This window comes from Theropithecus gelada, chromosome 15 (assembly GCF_003255815.1).
Source record: "Theropithecus gelada isolate Dixy chromosome 15, Tgel_1.0, whole genome shotgun sequence".
NCBI classification, from domain to species: domain Eukaryota; kingdom Metazoa; phylum Chordata; class Mammalia; order Primates; family Cercopithecidae; genus Theropithecus; species Theropithecus gelada.
In genome coordinates, this window is record NC_037683.1 from 73,301,222 (window position 1) to 73,326,031 (window position 24,810).

General features: G+C 37.5%; 1 protein-coding gene across 1 annotated transcript in view; it reads left to right on the forward strand.

Annotated features, from left to right (window-relative positions):
* PTPRD (protein tyrosine phosphatase, receptor type D) overlaps positions 1–24,810 on the forward strand; it is a 550,091-nt gene that overhangs the window by 411,617 nt on the left and 113,664 nt on the right. The window contains exons 24-26 of the mRNA XM_025359514.1: positions 2,067–2,179; positions 15,286–15,327; positions 15,836–15,933. Of these exons, the coding sequence (XP_025215299.1) occupies positions 2,067–2,179; positions 15,286–15,327; positions 15,836–15,933 (253 nt within the window). The remainder of the gene's footprint in view (positions 1–2,066; positions 2,180–15,285; positions 15,328–15,835; positions 15,934–24,810) is intronic.

Here is a 24,810-nt window from a genome sequence, read left to right on the forward strand (position 1 = left end):
AGGAGGTTACCCTACAATACCTGTAAGAGTAAAGTAATTTTCTTGCCCGGATAGATATTTCTAATTCTGGTTTCCATAATCTTGCAAGAATGGCAGAGCCACGTTGGGAAGAGAGAAAAATCTAAATTTTTGTCATAGTGCCTGACACATTAGTAAAGAAATGCATCTGTGCCAGCTTAACGCAAAATGATCAAAAGATGAGAAGGGCCATTGGTATTATTTGAAATGAGAAGACCAACCACATGTTTCACGTCGAATTGACTGGCTGGCTGCTCCCAGTCATGTTTCATTAACCCATTTTGATTTTGCATCTTCAGTGGTAAAAGGAATCTCTTAGTGTGGTGAGGTGAAGACTCATAGCATAGACACAGTGACATTGCCTACTCTGAAACTGGTCATCATGTCCTCCTTTCACATGATCTTCTGAGCCTGTCTTTTTCTTCCTCCTCATATCTTTTTCACTAGCCTTTTGTCTCTTCTCTTTCTTTTCTTCTTTTCTACTCCATAGAACTGGAGCTGCCAGTGCCTTGGCAGGTCTCAGAATACTGCTCACCTCTGATTGGTGGAATGGTTTGGCAGTACATTTTGTCCCAAGGCTGTATCTGACACTTTTAGATAGAAAGAGGAAATCCTGAGGCAGGTTACTCTAAGGTACCGAGAAAGCAACATGTCTAATAGGACTGAGCCATGAAAATGTATTCCATCAAGGATGTTTCGTCAAAGGCGTTGCACTTGAGCAAATCATGTGCACTTTCCCTTTGTATCAGTCTTCTCTTCATCACCTGGTTAGTTTTATTTCATACAGATGAGCAGAAATGGGAAGAAAGGCTATTTAGCAGGAGTCCTATGGCTAACCATAGAACGACCTGGGTGGCATTGAATGAGAGCCCATTGCCACAGCAACACTAATGAGCTGTACCACAGTCACATCGAACAGAGGAAAGTTCCTAAACTGTGCAGTACCTGTTTCCCCCAAATGAAAATGCCTTTGCTTTGAGCAGCGGTGAGATACTGGGATTGTGACTCCGGCATAGAGATTGCAGGCATTAGTATTTGGGAAAAAAAGCACTATTTGAAAATGGCTTCTGTTGATTAAATGGGTTTTTAATCTAATTCAAGCTGGAAGAAGGTAGTTATGACTCTGTGATTAATTTTTTTTATTGGATAAAGAAATCTTATATACAGATCTGACATTTCTTGCTTAGAAATTAGTTAAAATTACATAATGAGAGCTTAAATGGGGATAATAAAGCTAGTAGATAGCTTTTAAAACAAAGTTAAAATGTATTGTGTGAAGAATCACATTTATAACAAGGCACTGTCAATGGCACCTTGAATGATTATCAGGAGAGCTGATCTACCCACCAGGTGAAATTACTTTTTCTCTCATCTTTCTATGAACCTTTCATTAACAAAATATTAATCACAGCTTAGTACTGTTAACAGCTAACACTATTTTTTTTCCTTCACATTTGAAAGAGAAAGGGGAGGTTTGTTTAACCTGGTCCCGATTCTCCTAGGTATTAGGATAACTTGGCATCTTAAAAATGCACTTGTATTTACCTACCGTATGGGAAAATCTAAGGCATCTCCTCGCTGTAGTCACCACTTATATATACTTAGGGCAAAGGTGGACAGATTTAGCTCTTCAGCTTAAGCTCAGGTAGTTTCTCTGCGGTAACAACAGTCTTAGTATTGGCGACTCAGGGGTATCCTCTCCTGTTCCTCACAAATAGAGCTAGTAGATAAGAGAATTGCTCGATAAGGGTCCATGTGTATCTCACCAAGATCCCCTTGAAGCCAAAAGGCAGAGTTGCTGAATTATTTAATCATACAGTTGAAGCAGGACTTCGAGATCATCCACTTAAACAAAAATTTTAGACCTGAGAGAACAATTAGGCCAAGGGAAGAAAAGCAACCTGAACTGGGTCACAAGTCAGCTGGGTTAAAATGTTGTAAACCCGAAAACTTGGGAGGTGGGGGGGAGTGCAGGTGCAGCTCTCTGCTTTTTTATCTGTTTCCATTGATTTTTGTTTTCTTCTTAAACTTCTATTTCCCCCCTATAGGAAGAGGGCAGAGTCCGACTCTAGAAAAAGCAGCATACCGAACAGTAAGGAGATCCCTTCACACCACCCAACAGACCCCGTAGAACTGAGGCGCCTTAACTTTCAAACACCAGGTAAGAACCGCCACACATCTAATCCACACACAGTCTTTACCAGAAGTTTGTATAGCTCAATTGATATTAAGAGTTGAGGCCCAGCGCGATGGCTCACGCCTGTAATGCCAGCAGTTTGGGAGGCCGAAGGGGGCGGATCACGAGATCAGGAGATCGAGACCACCCTGGCTAACATGGTGAAACCCCGTCTGTAATAAAAATACAAAAAATTAACCGGGCGTGGCGGCGGGCGCCTGTAGTCCCAGCTACTCCGGAGGCTGATGCAGGAGAATGTCGTGAACCCGGGAGGCGGAGCTTGCAGTGAGCAGAGATCTCGCCACTGCACTCCAGCCTGAGTGACAGAGTAAGACTCTGTCTTAAAAAAAAAAAAAAAAGAGTTGAAGGTATCACTTTATTTTGAACCATTTTGTTCATCCTGCTCTTTTATTTTACTATTATGGAGGCTTGCCCAAGCAAAAGTCTGAAAGAAAATTAAGTTCTTTATGCAAACCTAAAATGGGGTGGGGAAGAAAAAGAAATGTGGTTCTCCTTCAAATTTTGGAAGAACTGTAGTCTTTATAATAATATCTATCATTTTTATGGGCGTGAGTATTGTTTATATTATTTCCAATGACACCAATCTGGAAAGAATTCAGTTTCTTATCTTATCAAGTGAATAAATGAGTAAATGGATGGATGACTGTACACATCTTTCACCCCATGGGAAAGCATAGATTTGTTCTGTATTTTCCTTTTTGTTTGTGTTTATGGCACTCTGAAAGAGGAAGGAAGAAAGGGAGGGAGGGAGGTAGGAAAATGAGGTAAATATTTTTAAATATTACCTCTACTAAATGTCACTGATCACTTCTTACTAGAGAGAAACATAAAGTGACTGAGGATAACAAAAATTATACTTGTTTCTTAAAATAAAGAACATTAAGTGCCTCAACAGAGGAACACTACTATTCCTGCTGAGGGGCCTTCAGTACAATATTGTTTATTCAGGCCTAGATCTCTTTTGCTTTCATTCAACTAAAGCATGTGTATACCAAATGAATGGCAAATTATGAATGGCAGAGGGAGCTGAAAATATAAAACCGAGTGACCCTATCTTAATACGTTATGATACTGAACAAAGTGAAGAGCTAATCTAAGAAGTCTTTGGGATTAAAATGTGGTTGTAGTGTTGTCCCACAAATTGTAGACAAGTTTCTTTGTGTCGTATGGATGTTCTGATTCACAGTATGATACACTGCAAATGTATTACAGTACACATTTTACAGTGAATTATTTTGAACGTGGTTTATTATGTTCAGCATATTTTCTCTTTTACATGTAGCTATACCATAGTAACTAGTAACTCTTCAATTGAAAGAAATGTTTAGCATTTTCAGTGTGGCTATACAATCATCATAATGTTGGTATTCAAAAAAAATTCTAACTCATATGAGGTTAGACTTAAAAAAAAATTATTTCATCATGCACCGGGAACGTGTGCATGATGATTGAACAAACTTGTGTCATCTTCCAGGATAGATTGTAGCCCTCTGGATGCATCATATTGAGTCACCTACTCAGTACTTTATTAAGGCAACTTCATATAAATTAAGTTACTGTAGTAAATTTCATTGGTTCAGCGCTTTTTGAAATAGGTGGATACTGACTACTTCAGGCTATAGGCAACTTCTTTTTGTTTTTCATTGTTTGTTTGATTGATGGATTTTTTGAGAGAGGGTCTCACTTGATTGTTCAGGCTGGAGTGCAGTAGCAAAATCATGGCTCACTGCAGCCTCAACCTCCCAGGCTCAGGTGATCCCCCTACCTCCGCTTCCCAGGTAGCTGGGAATACTAGGGCATGCCACCACACCCAGCCAATTTTTTCGTTTTTTTGTGGAGATGGAGCTTGGCCGTGTTGCACAAGCTGGGCTCCAACTCCTGGGCTCCAGCAATTCATCTGCCTCAGCCTCCCAAAGTGCTGGGATTAGAGGCATTAGCCACCACTCCTGGCCTACAGGCAACTTCTTAATAATGGACCCAGGAATTTATATTCCTTTCAATTTGGCAAATTCAATGTATAGAGGACCCAAAAGCTGAAGAAATGATGTGCTACATGATTCTTTGCATTTCTTACCTCATCACCCTTTAAAAGAGCAACATATTGTGGAAATAGAAAAATGGATCAGATTTCTCAGTACCTTGCGACTATCTCTGCACTGCCCCTCCTTCCTCTGTTTTTCACATAAATGTCATTTGTGCTGGAACCAACGTTGGTCTTCCACCAGAGGCAGAAATACAGTATAAGGTTGAGCAGAAAGGCAAAGGTACCCCAAAAGAAGAGAGCCAATGAAAGTGCTATGCCTCACCTCCTCTAGCACCAACAGAAAATGTTGCCAGAAATAAATACAAAGCAAGAATGGGAACTATGTAGAGAGAGTGATTAGCAGGTGCTGGTGACTGCAGCTAAGAGAATAGGAATGTCTTCAACCAGGAGACCTCTGGCTGCAAGTACTTTTCACTTTCAGATGTAATTTTGCAAATATGGCCAAACTCAAGAATTCTATTGGCCATTTAATTTTCCCAATGTATTTGGGAAGATTATATCCATTTATAGAGAGAATCTGTTAAATTTTATATAAGCTAGCAGAAAGAAAAATGAATGTTACAGTTGTAACATCTCTTGTATCACCAATGACTTTACGAAATTAAAATGGGGACCTGAGTATAAAGGAAGGTGTCATTTAACTAAAGTTAGACTTATCATCTCAAATGGATGAGGGAATAAAGTGGACAAAATGAGATAAGAGAGGAGCTGTAGTAGAGGAGGAGACTAGAAAAGGAGAAATTGTCCTAAGATCCTGGCACATCTGTTCACTCAGGAAGCAGTACATTATGCCCTTTAGCTCAGGTAAGCAATTCACTTAAGCTTGATTTGTTGAAATTGTTTATTTGCCATCCAAGCTCTATGGTGTGGCCTGCTGTCTGGAAAATTTATACCATTTTACAAAGGAAATAGACTCTGCTGTTAATGTGAAATTCATAGAGATGTGACCATTTGCTTCAGGCTGCATAGATTTTAGCCAGTGGCTGTGAATTACCTTAATTACTTGTCAATAGGATGAGAGCAAAATGTGGGGTTATTAACCCAATAACCCTTTTGTGCTTGTTCGTCTCCTCTTTTTCACGAAGAAGCAAGGGTTTTCTTGGAAAATGAAATAAAATAATCCTTTATTAGGTGTTGCATAACAGGTGCTATGATGCTTAATTTTTAGGTTTTTAAATTATTTACATTTCACTATCTGAAATGTGGCTTTTTAGTATATTATATCTACTATGAATGTATAATTGCTTATCCCCAAACATTATAACACTTGAAAATACTTACTAATAATATACATAAGTAGAGAATTAATAATCCACATCTTCTGTTAAAAAAAAAAGTCTTTCAACGAAATAAGATGGCTGTGATTTATATAACCAATACCTAGTACAGAGTTTGTTCCCGAAGGCAAATTGATTTCCACTTCTGATGGGTTTATTGTGAAGGATAAAATAGCAAACAAACATTACAATTTGAAATTCAGTAGGCCTTTCAGAAGGTAAAGAAAGCACATTGCTTCATTCAGTGATTTCATAAATTCTACTTTCTCAAAAAAATCATTTTGTGAGTGATAGATTCATTTATATTCTAAGTTATTTATTCTTTTGGAGAATCTAGATTTAAGGAGTCAGATCCTTTTTTCCTTAATTCTGCCTGTTATTCCCAATTTCATATAAATATAGCATTCCAACAATCTAAGTACGTCAAAGAACTGTGCCCTTAAATGCAGTACCACAAACACAGTTGGGTCAGAAAGTTAAGATTTCCGTCCACTGTTGCTCAGCTAAGGCACAAAGAGAAGACAGAGAAACGTGCTTTTTTGTCAGTATAACCATCCTTGTGAGGTTGGAGAGTGTGGGGAGGAACATTGCTTTAGCACATTTTCAAACTTTTAGACGAGAATCAAGTCACTGTCTGACACTGCTGAGAGCCTTCCAAAGAAGTAGCTTGGACTTGAATCTGTACGGAGCACTTTAAGGAGTTGCTGTATCTTCTCATTCTGAAGTCTCTGATGCTGCTGGCAGCTAGAGGTAGTTCAGGGCTGAAGCCCACTAGTCCATTATTGGCAACAAAGTTCTTGGTCTTTTTAGCATTAAGATGAGTGAAAAAAGAATCACCAACCCAGCCCGTTCTGAAAAACCATTTTATTTTTCTCTTATTGAGCATAATGTAATTGTGACTTAACCCATTGCTGCATCAGAGACAATATGGAATTGTTGAATAAATTTTTTTTCTCCCCCTAAATGGTAGTTTTTCTAGGACTAGGACTAGATTTAGGATAAACAGTCTGATAGGATTCCAGGATGCTGTGTAGTGTTAGGACTAATCTGTTACTTAAGTGATGGGTTCACATGGTAAGTCTGGACAAATATACAGGAATATTTATCATTTTTTGTGCTTGCACACTTTCATTATTAAAGTATCCTTTACAATGAAAAAAAATCATGTCAGTCTGTGAAGCACTGTATGTAAGCACCTGAACAGGCTGGGGAAGCTCATGCTTTCACAATTGAAAGCAGGCACCTCAGCTTGTAAGTATTTTGCACGATTGTAAATATCTGTCTTATTGTAGTTCAGATGGCATTGTATAGCCAAGTTATATTTGAGACAGCATGAGCTACCTCATCATTTCAGAGAATAATGATTTAAATAATAAATCATTGATTACTAGTATACAAGGTCAGCCAGAATTAGTGTGGAACAGGCAATTTAAGTAACATCAGTTGTTTCACCAATAACTACCAAATTAAAATGGGGACTTAAGTATATAGGAAGGTATCATTTAGCTGACGTTTGACTTATTAGTTCTAACAGATAATGGAATAAGATGGGCAAGATAAGTAAAAGGGAGAGGTGATGTAGTAGAGGAATTTACTGGAATTATTAACTGCTGATCAAGTTTTACAAGTCTTTAAGGTCTGTGGAAGAAGGGAAGAAAATACTCACTTATAAAAGATGCATTTAAAGGAAACGTCCATTAAGCTCCATACATCTCTGTAAGCAGCAGTAACTGGGTGTGCACTAGGATGGGTTAATAGATATATTGCTTGTTAAACAAAAATGAACTGTGTTAGCCTCATTTGGAAGGAAAGGTTTCCCTTTCTTTCTTTTATAAACAATTTCCAAATTATTTTAGTCTGTCCCTCCCAGAGCATCTTCTCTTTAATTTCAAAGGCAACACGTTTATTGGGAAAATTTTGGAAAATAGAAAATAAGTTTGTTAACAGTTATTGCATATAGATTGTGGCCATTTAGGTGTTCATTATACTACTCTTTAACTTTTTGTACATTTGAAAATTTTTATAATTGTATGGTGGGAAAGGGGCCAATAAAAGCACTTTTAGAGAAGAAAAATTACTCTTCGTCCCACCACTTCTTTTTTTCTTTTGTTATTTGACATATTTAAAATAAACATTAAAATATTTTGTCATTACTCCAATGTAGTCTCCAGAAATATCTGCCATATACAGTTTCATGTATATCGTTCCAGACTTAATTTGTATATGTAGTTATTTAAATGATATAGAGTAGGTAGGGAGGAGTGTGTGTGTGTATGTGTGTCGTATATGTATACACACACAATTTGCTGTTGTGACATTTAACTATATAAAAATTGACCTTTTTCAAGTGAGTGTATTAATACGTCTTATCTTCTTTTTAACAGCCCATGGCAATGATGGTAGTCAGTTCTGTAGATATAAAAATGTATTGACTCGTTCCCTATTAGTGGAGGCTAAGTTATTTCTCATTTTTGCTATTACAGATACTACTGTATTGAACCCATATATTTTGACACCATCATTGCTATTTCTGCATGGCAGACACCTGGAAATATAATAGCAGGGTCCTAGGGCAGGCACATTTACCATTTTGATAGAGAGACCCAATTACAGACTTTTCGAAATATTGTAAAAATCCTTTACTGAAGGTTTGACCCCCTCTGGCCCATGGCCTCTAGAATTGGACAAAATGATGAAGATAAATATAATATTATTAAAAGATGCTGATATATATTTTAAAAAAAAACAAATCACTAATATGTGTTCATTTTTCTTCTTTTTCCCAGCAAAGAAAATTTAGAGGTTGAGGATCTTAGAGAAATTCACTTTCTTTTCAGTACAAAGAAAGTTGTAAGGGAAGAGCTACTGGTAGTACTGGTGGTGCACCAATCATCGACCTTTCCCTGTGCCTGCACATTCAATGTTAAAATGTCTGCTGTCCCTGTTCATACCTCCTCCCTGGCCCAAAAATACCTGCAAACAAAACCAAAATTATAGTGTTTATGCTTGCACCTTTTAGGAAAAGAGATTTAAAACTCAATGATCAGATATTACAACATAAAGACCTCGTTTTCATTCCGTGGATGACCTTAGTATGTTTTGCCCTAAAGCATACATGGATGGTAGGTGATTGATGGGCTGTGAAAAACAAAAACAAACTCATAAAAAGTTAACGAGTCAGAAATATGGTGTCAGCAGCAGAAATGTCTGCACAGCAACTGAATAAGCTTTAAAAAGCTCTTCAGCTCTCTCTTCTGATCTATTAATACTATTAATTGGATCAATGCTAACAAGATCCATTTTTATGTATACTTTCTTCATACATAAATATTTTATTTTATACCGTAAGGAATTTAGGCATATGACCTAGGTTAAGAATACCGAATGTGTTCTTTCTGTTTTATTTTCTGAAAACGATGATTCATTAAATCTAAGTGCCAGATTTCTGATACAAAGAAACAGCTTGTTCAAATTCTGTATTTTGAGAAAGTCTACATTAGGATTGAATTTTACAAAAAATTTTTTAAATGTTTTGAGGCAGGATCTTGCTCTGTTGCCCAGGCTTGAGTGCAGTGGCACAATCATAGCTCACTGTAGCCTCAACATTCCCCACTCAAGTAATCCTCCAACCTCAACCTCCCAAGTAACGGGACCACAGGCATGTGCCACCATGCCCAGTTCATTTAAATAATTTTTTTTTTTGCAGAAATGGGGTCTTCCTCGGTTGCCCAGGCTGGACAGAAACTCCTGCAATCAAGTAAAAATTTTGAATTTTAATTATGCCATTCAGTACTTACCTAGAAGAGCACTTTTGGTGACTCTCATTTAATAATGATCCCCAGTCACAAATCAAGTCTAATTGTCATTATCGTTGTATCAGGAAGCTTACAAATCAATGTTCTCTTTATCTTTAATTTATCATTAGTTTGTGATACAAATAATAAACATAGCAGAGTATTTGTATTTCATTCAGGGAATTCTAAATAGTGCATAAATTATGTTAAAAATATGACAAATATTTAATGAACTAATTTTCTCTTTCTGACTGTTAGCTCATAGAAGTCTACTTTTGTTAAGACTGTGGTAATTGATTTGATGAAAAAATTAGCTTCTCTTTGGTCCATAAGCACAAACTATTCTCCATACTTTATCACAGTTTGTCAGTAAGGAAAGTCATGAAGAGACTATTACTGAGTCATTACAAACACACATATATAGTGACAGAAAAAAATCATCTAAATGATATACCATCGTTATTAATGACTTCAAAAACTCTACTTAGCAGAATAGTTATATAGTGCCTATTGGCATTTAATGTAAAGTTTAAAAGTATGAAAATAGAGCAAGTGTTTCATAAATATTTTTCTATGGATAATAAAATCATTTGAAGCATTCAGTAGCCTTACTGACTTAGTAAACTAGAGCAGGACATTTGAAAAGCAAAAATACCATAAATTAGGTTCTAAAAAGTATTCTGCCAAATGGCATTCCAGTTTTTAACATTTTAAATTCATACCGTTAGTTCATGTTTTAATGGAAACTTAGGATATTTTGGCAAGAAGTACCTGGAAAATACAGATGTGCTTTTGCATCCTCTTTTCCTCTTCCCCATCATTGAAACAGATGACGTAGGTGAAGTCCCTATATTGACACTTTTTCTCAAACTGAGGATGGTTTATGATCTCTGTCTTGCTGCATAGACAGCCCAAACAGTCTTAAAGACCCAGCTTTATGTACCTGTCACCACTTGTCCAGGGATGTTAAATGATTTGGGAGACAGCATGGCGTAATGTGAAATGTGCTAAATGAGAGTGGACATGGTATGGGATCAAATCCTCATGCAGCTACAGTTCTGCTGATAATGATGACCTTGATCGAGTTCTTTAACTCTCCTGGGCTTCATTTTTCAGGGATCAGGTTAGAGAGAGGGGAGGTAGATGAACCCATAGGGGATGAACCATGCAAGAAGCATACTTCTTTATATCCCCAGCACAAAGCAGTATCTAGTCCATTGTCTTGTGGATACAAGCTTGCAATCTGTCACTCCCAACACTCCTTGATTCTAATTCACATACACACAGATGAAAGAAGGTTTTGTTCTTTTAAAACAAAGGCCATAATCTAGTTAGCCATATGTGGACTGCAGAAGAGCTTCTTTTGACATGGACTGAGTTTCAACAAAATTTTGAGTCAAATTGAAAACTGAGGAAATGCCACAGGAAACTCTGGATTTTTAGTGGCTATTGAAAACCTGAACAGTCTGAACCGATTGGCCTTGCATTCTCACTTGGCAGAGCAAGTCCTGGAGCTGAATAGTTTCACCCTTTTCAGAAGCCCCCCACATGTACACTAGCCCTAAAGATGAGTGACATTGAGACTGAGCGTTAGTTGCCATTTATGTCACGCTTATGGCTATTTTTCACATAGTAAAGAATTATTGTTTTTTCTGGAGTCTCTGTTCAAAGTAGAGAAACAAAAGCCAGCCCTGGAAACCTGCTCATTGTGAGGAAATGGGAATTACTGCATTTTGTGTGTGTGTGTGAAAATGTTGACTGTATAATACTTAGCCACCTTCAGTCATTTATCTTACCAGTCTAGCCCCTTTCATCCATGGAGACTTTGCCCCCCACTTTATTTAGAAGATCGCAAATGCCATTCTAGAAATACTACAGTAGAAAGATGCCCAAGCTGCATGTTGAGATGTTATTTACTGTCTGGGCTTATGTAGAGAAATCATCTAACTTTTCTGGATTTGAGTCCTCTTGTATAAAATGAAAGTGCTGGACTAAGTCGTCTCTAAGGTGCCTCTCAGGTTAAGATGCCATGATTTTAAAGTTTACTTTTTTTTTTTTTTTTTTTTGAGACGGAGTCTCGCTCGGTAGCCCGGGCTGGAGTGCAGTGGCCGGATCTCAGCTCACTGCAAGCTCTGCCTCCCAGGTTTACGCCATTCTCCTGCCTCAGCCTCCCGAGTAGCTGGGACTACAGGCGCCCGCCACCTCACCCGGCTAGTTTTTTTTTTTTTTTGTATGTTTTAGTAGAGACGGGGTTTCACGGTGTTCGCCAGGATGGTCTCGATCTCCTGACCTCGTGATCCGCCCGTCTCGGCCTCCCAAAGTGCTGGGATTACAGGCTTGAGCCACCGCGCCCGGCCCAAGTTTACTTCTTATAAGGAAGTCACCATGACATTAGTCTTACAAATATGTACCCTATTAAAGGGAGCCATCCTGTTTTTTCCTCCAACCTAAGGCAGATTTCAGTGACTGCATCTGTCATTTTTCACGTTGACACTATACTGTGGAGATCATAGCTTCAAAATGAAAAGTCTTACCAGATTTGATGCGTGCCTTTAAAATGCATTTATGGGCTGGGGACAGTGGCTCATGCCTGTAATTCTAGCACTTTGGAAGGCCAAGGCAGGTGGATCACGAGGTCAGGAGTTTGAGACCAGCCTGACCAACATGGTGAAACCCCGTCTCTACTAAAAATATAAATATTAGCCGGGTGTGGTGGTACGTCCCTGTAATCCCAGCTACTCAGGAGGCTGAAGCAGGAGAACCGCTTGAACCCGGGAAGTGGAGCTTGCAGTGAGCTGAGGTTGCACCACTACACTCCAGCCTGGGCAACTGGGCAACAGAGTGAGACTCCATCTCAAAAAATTTAAAAAAAAAAAAAAAAGCACTTCTGTTGTACATTTGTAGCTTTGAACTGATGAGATCATGACACTGGCAAGCCCTCCGTATTTGTTAGCTCTCCTTCAAGTTCTTGGCTGCTAATAATAGCTGAAGTACCAAAGCTTGCTAATGGGATGTTAGAGGGGATTCAAGAATATCACCAAGAGAAAGCTCTTCTCATTCTCTTAAATCCTGATATGACTTCTAAATGGAAAAAAAAGGAATAAATGGAGTTATAGGCCCCGCCTCATGAATCACATAGGACTAAGAGCCAGCGCTGGGGAACTTTAAAAATATCAATATATAGCTTCCACATCCAGAGACCTGAATTGGTCTGGTGTACAGCCTGCAAAAAAAAAAAAAAAAAAAAAAAAAAATTTAAAGCACATCAAGTAATTTAAATGTGAAAACTCTGATGTAGTAAAGACTTTGGTTTATAGACTGTGAGCAGCGGTCATGTTGCCAGACAAAACATTGAAAGGATACCACAGTGAGGTCAACTTCATAGTTTTCTTAGTGTCTATCTTTTCATTTAAAATCTAACATACTTGTTTATATCATATAACTTTCTTTCAATATTGGGCAGTGGAGATGTTTCTGCAGAATTTTGTAACAATATTTTGAAGTAGATCCTTGGTCATTGTTTTCTGATATGAGCTAAACAGTTTCAACTTAGAGGAGTTTTACTCTGGAGGATTATTTTTATGCTGACATTCAGTCTTTTCTGATATATGATATAACATCATAATAGACTGTGTATACACTTTGACTAATGAGAGAAAATAGCAGCAAACTTAAATAGTTGAAAAAATAAACAATTCAACTGCATACTACTTTTCTATTTTGTAAAAATTAAGTACTCTCCACCCCCCCTCAAAGAAGAGGTACAATAACTTTTAGAACCCTTACATTTGCACCATGTCCAATAGACCCTTCTCTGTTCAGAAGTTCTATCTGTGTGTGGGAAGAATGAAAGTTATGAAGAAGAGAATGGCTCTTGAATTTATCTAGTTCTATACTCTGATTTTAACAGTTAAAGAAATCAAAGGCACTTCACAAATGGTGACTTGTCCCTATTAGTAGATGACAAAACCAGAAGTAGAACCCAAGTCCAGTATGCTAAGCCAGGATTCTTTCTCCCGTACCATTGGATTCACACAAATTCTCCTCCCTTTTCTGTGAAACATCCATCTGCCATTTTTACTTAGAAATTGAGTGCAATATGGTATCCAATGATAAGTTTTATGTAGCGATTCTTTAATGCTATGATATCTTGCATGTAATAGATATACGTATATATATTCTGATGTGGAATATAATGAGCCAATGTAGGTCTGCTTGAATTTTTCTTTAATAAGCTTCCAATATAATAATTCCAGATCATGTGCCAGTGCATGCCTCAAGTAAATATGTTGATCACATCTTTGGTTATTATTATGGTCTTCTACTGCTGTAATACTAATACTTTTCCCATCTCCAACTGGCTTTACTTTTTGCAGCTTTGAGCAGTAATTCAGTCCCCTACGCCTCCCTGATTGGCTCTGTGTCCTCCCTCTCTAGCCAAACCACCACTCAGTCCATATATGATAATAACTCTCTCCCACGATTCGCTCGAAAAGGTCTAAACATCTTTGTCTCTATTATTTTCTCTGTTAAAGTACTGTAATGATGTCCATATCAGTCCATTTCCATTTCCAGATAAGCCTAAAGTCACCTATGCCTTTGCATTTCCATTCTTTTCATTGGGGGTGCCTCATCTGGATAAGATAATGTAATTATCAGATCACTGTCACCCTCTCACTTCCTCCACAGAATGTAAATTATTTCAGTTCTACCATTAATACTGAAAAGTTTCAGAAAGGGTTCCAAAATTTTGTTCCAAAGGCATTATTATATCACCAACAAAGAATTTCTACTTGCAAGCAATTCAGTTTTATTGGCTCTCCACTAAAATTTTAGCTGACTGGAAGCAGACCTTCATAGCCATAAAAACTAAACCACCAGAATTCACAACACTTGCTAAAGTGGTAGTCTTCAAAGAGCGGGGTAGCTTTTACTTAACTTACAGAACCATTGACAATTTGGCATTTGAGATAAAGGAACTTACTGGGTGACTTTTAACAATGGTATAATTCCTAAAATGCTCTTAAAGTAGTCACATGTCATGTTGACTCTATGGCCATCATTCTGTAGCCTCCCTCCAGAGAGCCACAGTGACAGCAGAATGTCAACACATGGCTTCCAGTTTGAGCTCCTCCCTCATTCTTTTTCTGCTTCAGTGGCTTCTCTGGGGACATGCTAGTTCAGGTTTTTCTAGCCAGCTGGAATTTGTGTCTGTGAGATAAGAGTCAGCAATGCTCTTTCATGATACTTCTGTAAAATTAATAGGAAAAAAAAAAAGACAAATCATATGAAAAGTGAGAAAACATCAGAAAGACACAGGAGTCACCAAAATTAATAGTGGATTATTTTTCATGGAATCTATGAAATTAATATATCTTCCACTGGCTGAATGAACTAGAATGTGTCAGCCCCCGTCTCTGCTTTCCTTCTTTCTTCACCCTCTTTCCCTCCTGTCTTTTCATCATTTGATCACTTTCCTGAATTCATTTCTCATTAGTGGACAAAGATGTTTACACCTAAAGTAGATTGTAGGTTTGCTGGGGGTTGAATAATGGGGACCTGGGGCAAAATATCACAGAGTTGTTAGTGTGGCCATTTATAAATGTCCAGAAGAAGGCTGCAACCCCAACCTCTACAATCTGCTACTAGTGGAAACATTTTTGAAGCTCAGTTTGGTGTCTGATTGTGCCTTCAGTGATTATCGTCAATGAGCCGTGGTGCACGTCATTCTTTGTGTCTATGTTTGCATGTGAATGTCAGTCACCTACAGGTTTGTGAAATATTAGCGATCTTAATGTAGTAGTCACATTGTACTAGCCACAATGTATAGTGAATCCTGCAAAAACTTGCAGCATTTTGATTAGTCCTTTGAAAAAATATATCAGGCTTTCCATTTCATTTTTTTTAAAGAATTTGTTCTATTTTATTTTATTTACACCATCATTTCCTTTGCAGGTTCAGATGATTCCGGTTACCCTGGTAACCTTCATTCTTCAAGTTAGTTTTCCTTGATTATGCATAAGTCATTTTATGTTTACTATCAAGCTACTACTCTTTCCCTTTTAGGCCTTTCTCAGTGTCTGTTTTCTTAGTTCACTTTACACCATTTAATTCCACACAATTTCCATTTCACACAGTGCAGGAGAAGGAGTTTGAAATGGCATAAAAGTCATTACTCAAAGCAGAAGTTGACATCAAGCCTGACTGTCAGTTTCCTCCGCTAGCTAACCTCATTGATTCATAGCACAATAACGCTTTCTTTTACACTAGGAGTGTTAGTTTGGAGATTTTGCTTGGTGACTTTTCATTTGGCTACAAAATTCATCTTCCCAGAGCATGTCCTGCTTTGAGTAACCAAACTATTTGCCTGCTTCCTCACCTAAAACATCTTTACTACTCACATATTTTCAGGCCATTTCTAACTATAGTATTCTCTATATTTTGGAATGGCTAGCATCATTTTCATTTGTTTTCAAATGTTTTTCTTCTTTCCTTTTTTCAATAGGTATGGCTAGCCATCCTCCAATACCCATCTTGGAACTTGCGGACCACATTGAAAGATTGAAAGCAAATGACAACTTGAAGTTTTCCCAGGAATATGAGGTAATTCACTGTGTTTATTCTTTATAGTGATTTTAAGAGTTGCTCTTCTCTTTTTTTGACCATATTCTTGAAAATTAACCTCATCAGTGCTTTTCCCTTTAAATATGACTCAAATATGATATAAAAATGTATAACGAATTGCCAACTTAAAAGTGTCTGCACAAGCAATATAGTAATTACAATTTTAAAGTGTTAATTTTACATTTGTTCATTATTACTTGCTGAGATTATGAATTTTCTAACTTTTATTTTATTTTTAATTGGCAATAATTGTATATATTTATATATATGGATTATTATTAATTATAGTCACCATTCTGTGTAATAGATCACTAAAGCTTATTCCTGCTGTCTAGCTAAATCTGATCAACATCTCCCCTTTCTCCAGCCATTGGTTGGTAATCACCGTTCTACTATCTACTCCTATGAGTTTGACTTCTTTAGATTTCACATATAAATGAGATCATGCAGTATTTGTCTTCTGGTTTTTCAGTTCCTAGAATATACTAAATTGATAAGGTTTCCAGCATACCAAATAGGTGCCAAATACACTGATTTGTGATAAGAATCCTCATCTAAAAAAGAAAGATTACAGAGATTAAGTACATTTCTCAAGACTCTTGGTTTCATAAGCCATGAAAACTCTGTAATTATTGAGTACGTATATATTACCTTAGCCTTCAATTAGTTAGAGCTAATATTAACATAGAAATATATTTTCAGAGAGTTGCTTGTTTTTGAAGGAATGGTGCACTGAATGCTATCTTAAAATTCCGGAATCCTTTAAAAGTCTATGTGAATTATCGATGAAGGTAAATTAAAAGCCTGTGTGAATGCACATGTATGTGGGTGTGTATTTGGATATTGTGGTATATATCAAGCAAAAATTTATGAAACTGGATATTTCTGGTATTCTCCAGCAACAAGGACCCTTAATGAAGCCAATTAATGAATTGTTGATAACCAGACCATAATTATTTTTCCTAGACCAGTTTTAACATAATATTAAAATGTACAGCTAAAATCTTGTAGTTGTACCAAATAATAAAAGGTTATTGGGTACCTGGGCAGCCCAAATTTCACCATCAGGGGTTTCTACTGATTTACTTACTGGGAGTTGTTAACACATTCCTGTTACCTCTTGGTATCTGTTGTATCAGCCTTAATTGGGGCAGTTGCACTGGACCTACCAGCTCTAACATTCTACCCTATCATATTCTGTAGCAAAACACTCTAAGAGGACCCCCAACCTCAAGTGGCTTAGAGGGGTCACAAAAATAAGAAGACGCTCCATATAAGAGAACATGGAGCAGTGAGGCCTGTGGCAGTCTAAATATCCTCATGGCCTTCCCATAATCTTCAAATATTCAAATGTTCATTATTTTAAGTTACTGTGCTGGAAAACCAAAACATATCTGTAGTCTCATTCACCTCCACCCTCAAGAGCCAGACCGCCTTTTATTCAATTTGCATACTCCAGCATCTTTGTCGTATATTTGATAGTACACAAAAATTTTGTTTGTTTCCTCACCTTTTGATTAAGTTACATTTTCCTTTATTCTGCACCAAGCATTCAGGAGAACATTTTCAATGTTGGGAAAATTCACACTGGAACGCACGTTATCTTCTTTTCTCAAATGGTCAGCAGCTTATTTCTTTCGTGCTCTTCCTGTTGATCAGAATAGCTCTTTTAAAAATATGCAGTATCCTTTAAAACACCTTCTAGAGTTTCTGATTTAGGGCTTAAGGCTCCAGAGTGAGTTTTAGAAGAGAAAATAAGGCAAATCATAAATAGCACCTGGGGCAACATAAAAAACCCTTAGTTATGTCAATGTTTATGAACCAGAAATCCTTCATCACTCCGACCTACTTTTTATTGTTATGTGATTCTTATTATTTTGCCATGTGATATTTTTTCACGGACCTGCTTTAATTATTTATTTTTGATTATGGGTTACATAATGGGTCACAAATTATGGAAATACAATAACTCGACCTGTGAATAAGCCATTAATTCACTCTCCACCAATATAACTTTAAACCACAGGCAATAATATAGTCATGCATCACTTGATGACAGGAATGCTTTCAGAGAAATGTGTTCTTAGGTGATTTTTGTCATTGTGCAAACTTCATGGAGTATAGCAAACTAGATAGTATAGTCTATTATACACTTAAGCTATGTGGTCTAGCCCACTGCTCCTAGGCTACAATCCTGTACAGCAGGTTGCTATACCCAACGGTAACTGTTTGTGTGTTTAAACAAAGAAAAGGTAAGGTAAAAATACTGTACAAAGAGTTTTAGGCCAGGCACGGTGACTCACACATGTAATCCCAGCATTTTGGAGTCCGAGGCAGGTGGATCACCTGAGTTCAGGAGTTCAGGACCAGCCTGGGCAACACGGTGAAACCCCGTCTCTACTAAAAATACAAAATTAGCCAGGCCTGGTGGCAGGTGCCTGTAATCCCAGCCACTCGGGAGGCTGAGACAGGAAAATCGCTTGAACCCGGAGGTGGAGGTTGCAGTGATCTAAGATCACACCATTGCACTCCAGCCTGGGCGACAAGAGTGAAACAAACAACAAAAAAATTAAATGGTACCCCTATGTAGGACACTTAGCATGAATGGCGCTTGCAAGACTGGTAGTTGCTGTGGCTGTCAGTGAGAGTAGTGAGTGAATGTAGAGGCCTAGGACATTACTGTATACTACTGTAGACTTTATAAACACTATAAACTTAGGCTACAACAAATTTATTTTAAAACTTTATTTCAATAGTAGATTAACCTTAGCTTACTGTAACTACTTTATAAAATTTTTAAACTTTTTGACATCACTTAGCTTAAAACACAAACACATCATACAGCTATACAAAAACATTTTTTCTTTTATCCTTATTTTGTAAGCGTTTTTCTATTTAAATTATTTTAACTTTTTAAAATTTTTGGTTAAAAACTAAGATGCAAAGACATGCATTAATCTAGGCCTACACAGAGTCAGAATCATCAGTATCACTGTCTTCTGCCTTCACATTTTGTCCACTGGAACATCTTCAGGGTGACAGCATGGAGCTGTCATCTCCTATAATGATAATCCCTTCTTCTGGATACCTCTTGAAGGACCTACCTAGGGCTGTTTTAAAGTTCTCTTTTTTTAAATAAATAAAAGGAGTGCACTTTAAAATAACAATGAAATGCGTACTTTAGTAAACACATAAACTAGTAACATATTCACTTTTTATTAAATATTATGTACTGTACATAATTGTATGTGCTTGAGTGGTAGCAGAGTAAGTTGAATTACACCAACATCTCTACAACCACATGAGTAATGCACCATGCTGGGACGTTACGACAGCTACCACATCCCTAGGTGATGGGAATTTCTTCAGATCTATTATAGTTTTATGGATCAATCTCTTATTTGTGGTTTGTTGTGGACTGAAATGTCATTATGCAGCACATGGCTATAAAAGCATCACTCAAGCAATCTCAGTTGCATCCATTGCATATAATAACTGGCCTCCTTTAAATATGGAATTTTCAAGAAATGCTACATGTAAAGATACTTTAATGATCCTCATTTAGCCATTAGATCAGAAGTGCTCCTTGAAAATAGTTATGAACTGCATGCTGGCAATGCTGCTATGCACAGCTTCCCCAGTAGGCTTAGCCTTGGACATGATAGCCCACATAGACTCTTCACTGATGTTCATGATGATAATCTGTGATTAAAGCTCCCTGGGCATGAATTGACTCTACTGTGCCTTAACAAGCATGAAGGAGATGTTTAAGTGTTGTATTCAACAGTGATAATAGCATTAAGACCTCAACATAAAAATTTAGGCTTAGAGCAACACTTTGTGGGGAAAAATTGTTTATTCTACATAAACTTGAATAGATTTTTACTGGCTTTCAGCAAAGAAAATAGAGGAAAGAAAACTCACATTGCTTTCAAACACCTGATTATTTTAGCATAATCACTGTGAGTAAATGTTTACTTAGAACTTGTAACATACATGAAGCTAAATTTTTTACTGTGATTCTAAGACTAAAACAGGTTAAAGGCATGAGAGCTGTTTGCACTGATCCTGAGGTCAGAATAGGAGGAAGTAGGTTAGATTGTAGCACAGTATTATTAGATCCTATGAGACACTTCCTGTACTATAAAGGCCTTGAACTCCAATACTGTATTTAGTGAAAGCTAGAAGAATGGACCTGAGAAATTAGTGTAACCCCATCTCTGCAGGTCTTTATAAACACTTTAGATGTCCATTTTCTGAGATGAAACTAAAAAGTCCTACTGGAATTTAAGTAATCTCAATTTGAGAATGGTATCTGGAATGCAGGGAATAAAGTCCTCCTTAAAGTTGGTGTGGCTGTTAAAGTCCATTTATTAGGCTGGTGAATCTTTAAATCAGAATAATATGTGTAGGTCTTGCCAAACAAAATCTTGGGCTGTCGCCTACAGATCATTTGGTTGCCTATTTAAAATTGAAATTCCAAGGAAGAAGTCAAATCCCTGAATAGACCAATAACAAGTTCTGAAATTGAGGCAGTAATTAATAGCCTACCAATCAAAAAAAGCCCAGGACCAGATGGATTTACAGCCAAATTCTACCAGAGGTACAAAGAGGAACTGGTACCATTCCTTCTAAAACTATTACAAACAGTAGAAAAAGAGGGACTCCTCCCTAACTCATTTTATGAGGCCAGCATCATCCTGATACGAAAACCTGGCAGAGACACAATAAAATTGAAATTCCTGGTTCCAACCCCAGAAATGCTAGTTTAATAGGTCAGCTGTGGTATCCACGAATCTGCATTTTAAAAGAGCTCTTCAGCTGACTTTGATGCAGGTACTTCAAAGACTTCAATTTGAGGAATGTCATCGGTTTAGGGTAATGTATTACAGAACATGATCCCCAGTCTTCATTTCACCATTTGCTGAGATAGCATATAGACTAGTATATTTAAGATTTAATCAGAAGGCATCATCACAGTGATGTATGTACAAATCTTATTTAGACTAGATAGATTGTAAGAAACTATAGCCCCTGGAAATTCTCAAGGAAAGACAGAAGAGCATTTCTGATGTATTATAGAGCCAAGGCTAACAGTAAAGGTACACACTAAGAACGGTCATCTAGAACTGAAAGGCTGTGGCAATTTCCTGATATCTTCTCTGGAGCTTTCATCTTTATGCTTTCTCTGGGGTGGCTTCATTCTTCCCCTGATACAAGCCAGCGTCTTCTTTTTTTCTCGCCCACACACAGAAAACATGGTCTTTAATCATTTTTTCATTTACATACAGGCCCCATAAAGAGACTGAGTTGTTCTTGGCAGTCACATTTTAAATGCCAGAGAACAAAGTCTGAACTCTAGCTAATTGATGGTTTGTTGTGGGGACACACGTTGGGACGTAACTGCTAACAGTCCACTTATACAGATCTTGGATGGAGGAGAGGGAAATTTCTGTGTAAGGGGGCTTGTGAGCTGGGAGGAGGAACCAATAATTATCCACGACAATACAAAGCATTTTGCTCAGTGCTGAGAAAACATAGAAGTTGTAAGAAACTTATACTTCTGGAGTTCGTAGTTGTCAAAGACAAATATATACAACAAATAAGAATTACACCAAGGAGGTAATCTAAAGTGCTATTGGAATGTTATTGGGATTCAGTAAAGGTCATAATGATCTGGAGAATTGAGAAAGATTTTGAAGAGAAGATGGCACTCTTCATGGAACTAGGAAGAAGAGGATTGAAGTGCATTTTGTCAAGGGAAGGGCACATGGGAAATGCACATTCTGGTAGTCTCATAGTCAGTGTGGACTACAGACCAACAGCATTGGCGTCACCTGGGGACTTTTTAGAAATGCAGAGTTTTAGGCACTACCCCAATGCTACTGATTCAGAATTTCCATTTTAAAATATATCGATGATGTCTTTGTGTAATAAATTGGCACCCCGGCTGGGCACGGTGGCTCACACCTGTAATCCCGGCATTTTGGGAAGCCACTGCAGGCAGATTGCTTGAGTCCAGGAGTTTGAGACCAGCCTAGGCAACATGGTGAAACTGTCTCTACAAAACTACAAAATAAAATTAGCCAGGCATGATGGTATGTACCTGTAGTCCCAGCTACTCGGGAGGCTGAGGTGGGAGGATCACCTGACCCCCAAGGGGTTGAGGCTGCAGTGAGCTGAGATCATGTCACTGCACTCCAGCCTGGGTAACAGAGGGAGATCCTGTCTCAAAAAAAGTTAAAAAAAAAAATGAATGGGCATCTCAGTGGTCACTATCAAGAAAAGCTTTAAAGTTAGAGAAAATGTGAAACTAGTTCCTGATGTGGTCTTCAAGGTACAGTTTTCTAATAGAAATACTGTCCCAAATCACGTACTCTACTTCAGGTACATTCTAGATTTTATACATTTTGTGGTGTGGATTGAATAGTTACAACAACAACATTTCTTCTGAGTTCCTATCAGCTCACTTACAAGTCACATTTTAGACCACAGTCCATACTGTCATGGTAGTTACACAGAGATGAACAGTCATCAAACATCTAGTTTCAAGTTAGTCAGCATTAGCTCTGTTAGTAATACTACCTTAAAGCTATGTATTAACTCGGAGCAATCTTTCTGTTGCTATTGGAGAGGGGCAAGAAACTTTGTGGTTCACAGAAGTGCTCCCTGAAGAAGCCCTCTTTGATCGTTTTGTTCTCATCACAAAGCCCAGTCCCAATGCCTTTGCTGCCGTCTCTGGAGGTGGACTGTCTCCAATCTCAGTGCTCACATGTCTCCCGCCATTCAGCATCCACATGTGCTGAGTTTCTTCCTGTTCTTATGGCAGTACTCTCACATCTCCTGTCTGTGATGATGATAATGAGCCTTTTATATGAAATATTTCAGATATCAGAGCCCTGTCTTTCTGTTTTTATAACAGTATATATTACACCTTTGTAGAAGAAATTAAAATCTTCCCATCACTTAGTAAGACAGATAAAGGAAAAACATATTTCCTTGATGAATAATGAAATACATCAAGACAGTGTTGAGACATATAGAGACATTTAAAAACATTGCTTAGGTCATATTTTTAAATATTTAAATATTATAAAATATATGAAATATAAATATTTTAATATTTAAAGTTGTCTAAACCTCAGAGATCATGTGCTTTCACTCTCCCTTAACTCTCCGTAGAGTTTAGGAGCATGAGACTGAGAAAGAAGTGACTTACCCAAGGTCACACACCTACTATGTGTGGTAAAACCAGCTCACAAATTCATCTTGTTTTGTTCTTCACTGCACCTCAACTTACCTGATGTAAACACCTAAATGTTTCGCTCTTTGTTTCTTACTATGCCCTGATGATAGAGTTCAGAAAGCTTAGTATCTAACTAGATCAAAATATTTATATTTAAAATTTCTGTGAAATTGTCATAGTTACCAATTTCCATTGCATGACTATTCCTGGAAAAACCCAGTGGTTTTCTATGACATGCTAAGGACACGTTTCTTTTCTCCATAGATAATTTGTTCACTCCTGATGGTAAACATTGTATTTCTCCACAGAGGGGACAAAAATTATCTGTCATCTAAGCAATGACCACAAAAGAAAACATTTCTATTTTCCCTTGGAAAAGACTCTTGGTATATTTGACCACATGTGGCACAGTATATTCACAGGCGCAAAACCATCATTAGTAAAACCATCATCATTATTAGGTTTTGTAAACCTCTGAGCACTTATAATGCAAAACTACTTGTCATATCTGCTTTCAATTAGTTTATCATTTATGTGTAAGCTCATGAGGGGAGACATGTATTCAAGAATCATACAAAAACAAGAAACCAAACACACACACATATGTACCCACACACACAATTTTTTTTTTTTTTTTTTTGGCCAAATTAGAATGCACTAGATTTTTTCTTAAAGGTGGTTCCCCCATTTTCTTGAAGGAAGAAAGTGCTGGATGACAGAGATCTGTTTTCATCTTTTATGGAAAGTAGAAGAGTGGAACAGACTCTTCCATTTCTAAGGGAAAGGCCTCCATTTCTAAGTATTTTTGACATATGAATCACAAGAGATAAAAGGTTGTTTTTTGAAAAAGTTGAGAACAAATTATGGTGGTTTAGTAATGGAACGAGAAAAATTAGCAATTTCGTGAAATAAAAAGCAGTAACATTTTTGTACCTGGGATGGATGAAGTTGAGGAAGATGAATGGCTAAATTTACTATTCCAAATCAGAATCTCCTAATACTCTGGGATTGGAGGTGGGGATGGCAGAGTCTTTGCCCACTTCCTTACGAACATAGCAGTTTTTCTGCTTCTCAGATTGGGGCCAAATCTCTCTGCCTGCCACACAGGACTTTCTACTTGTTGAGCCAACAGTGGAAATAAATACTATGACACAGTCGCTAAGGACACAGGCCCTTGGCTCAGGTTGCCAGTTTGGCTGCTAGCTCAAGCTGTGTGACCTTAAGCAAATTACTGAACCTCTCTGTATTTTAATTTATTCATCTCTATATAAAGAAGCAACCATAGTACTTACTTCAAACAATCATTAAAAACAAATTAAACATGTAAGTGCTTTTCAGGTTTCCTGACACCAGTACTCAGTAGTCTTAGTAGCTATTACTTATTTTATCTCATCTAGGTGCCATCAATTTTAAGATACCCCATCATTGCATGTACCACTAAGGAATAAAAGATATCGCCAGTACAATTGCAAGATGCCATCAATTTTAAGATGCACATCAATTTCAGAGATGTTAGAATGTGGAAAAAAAATGCATGTCTTAGAATCAGTGAAACCCTACCTTTTCCTATCCCAGGCCAAACCCTTAGGGATTTGCTGATGTCAGTAAAA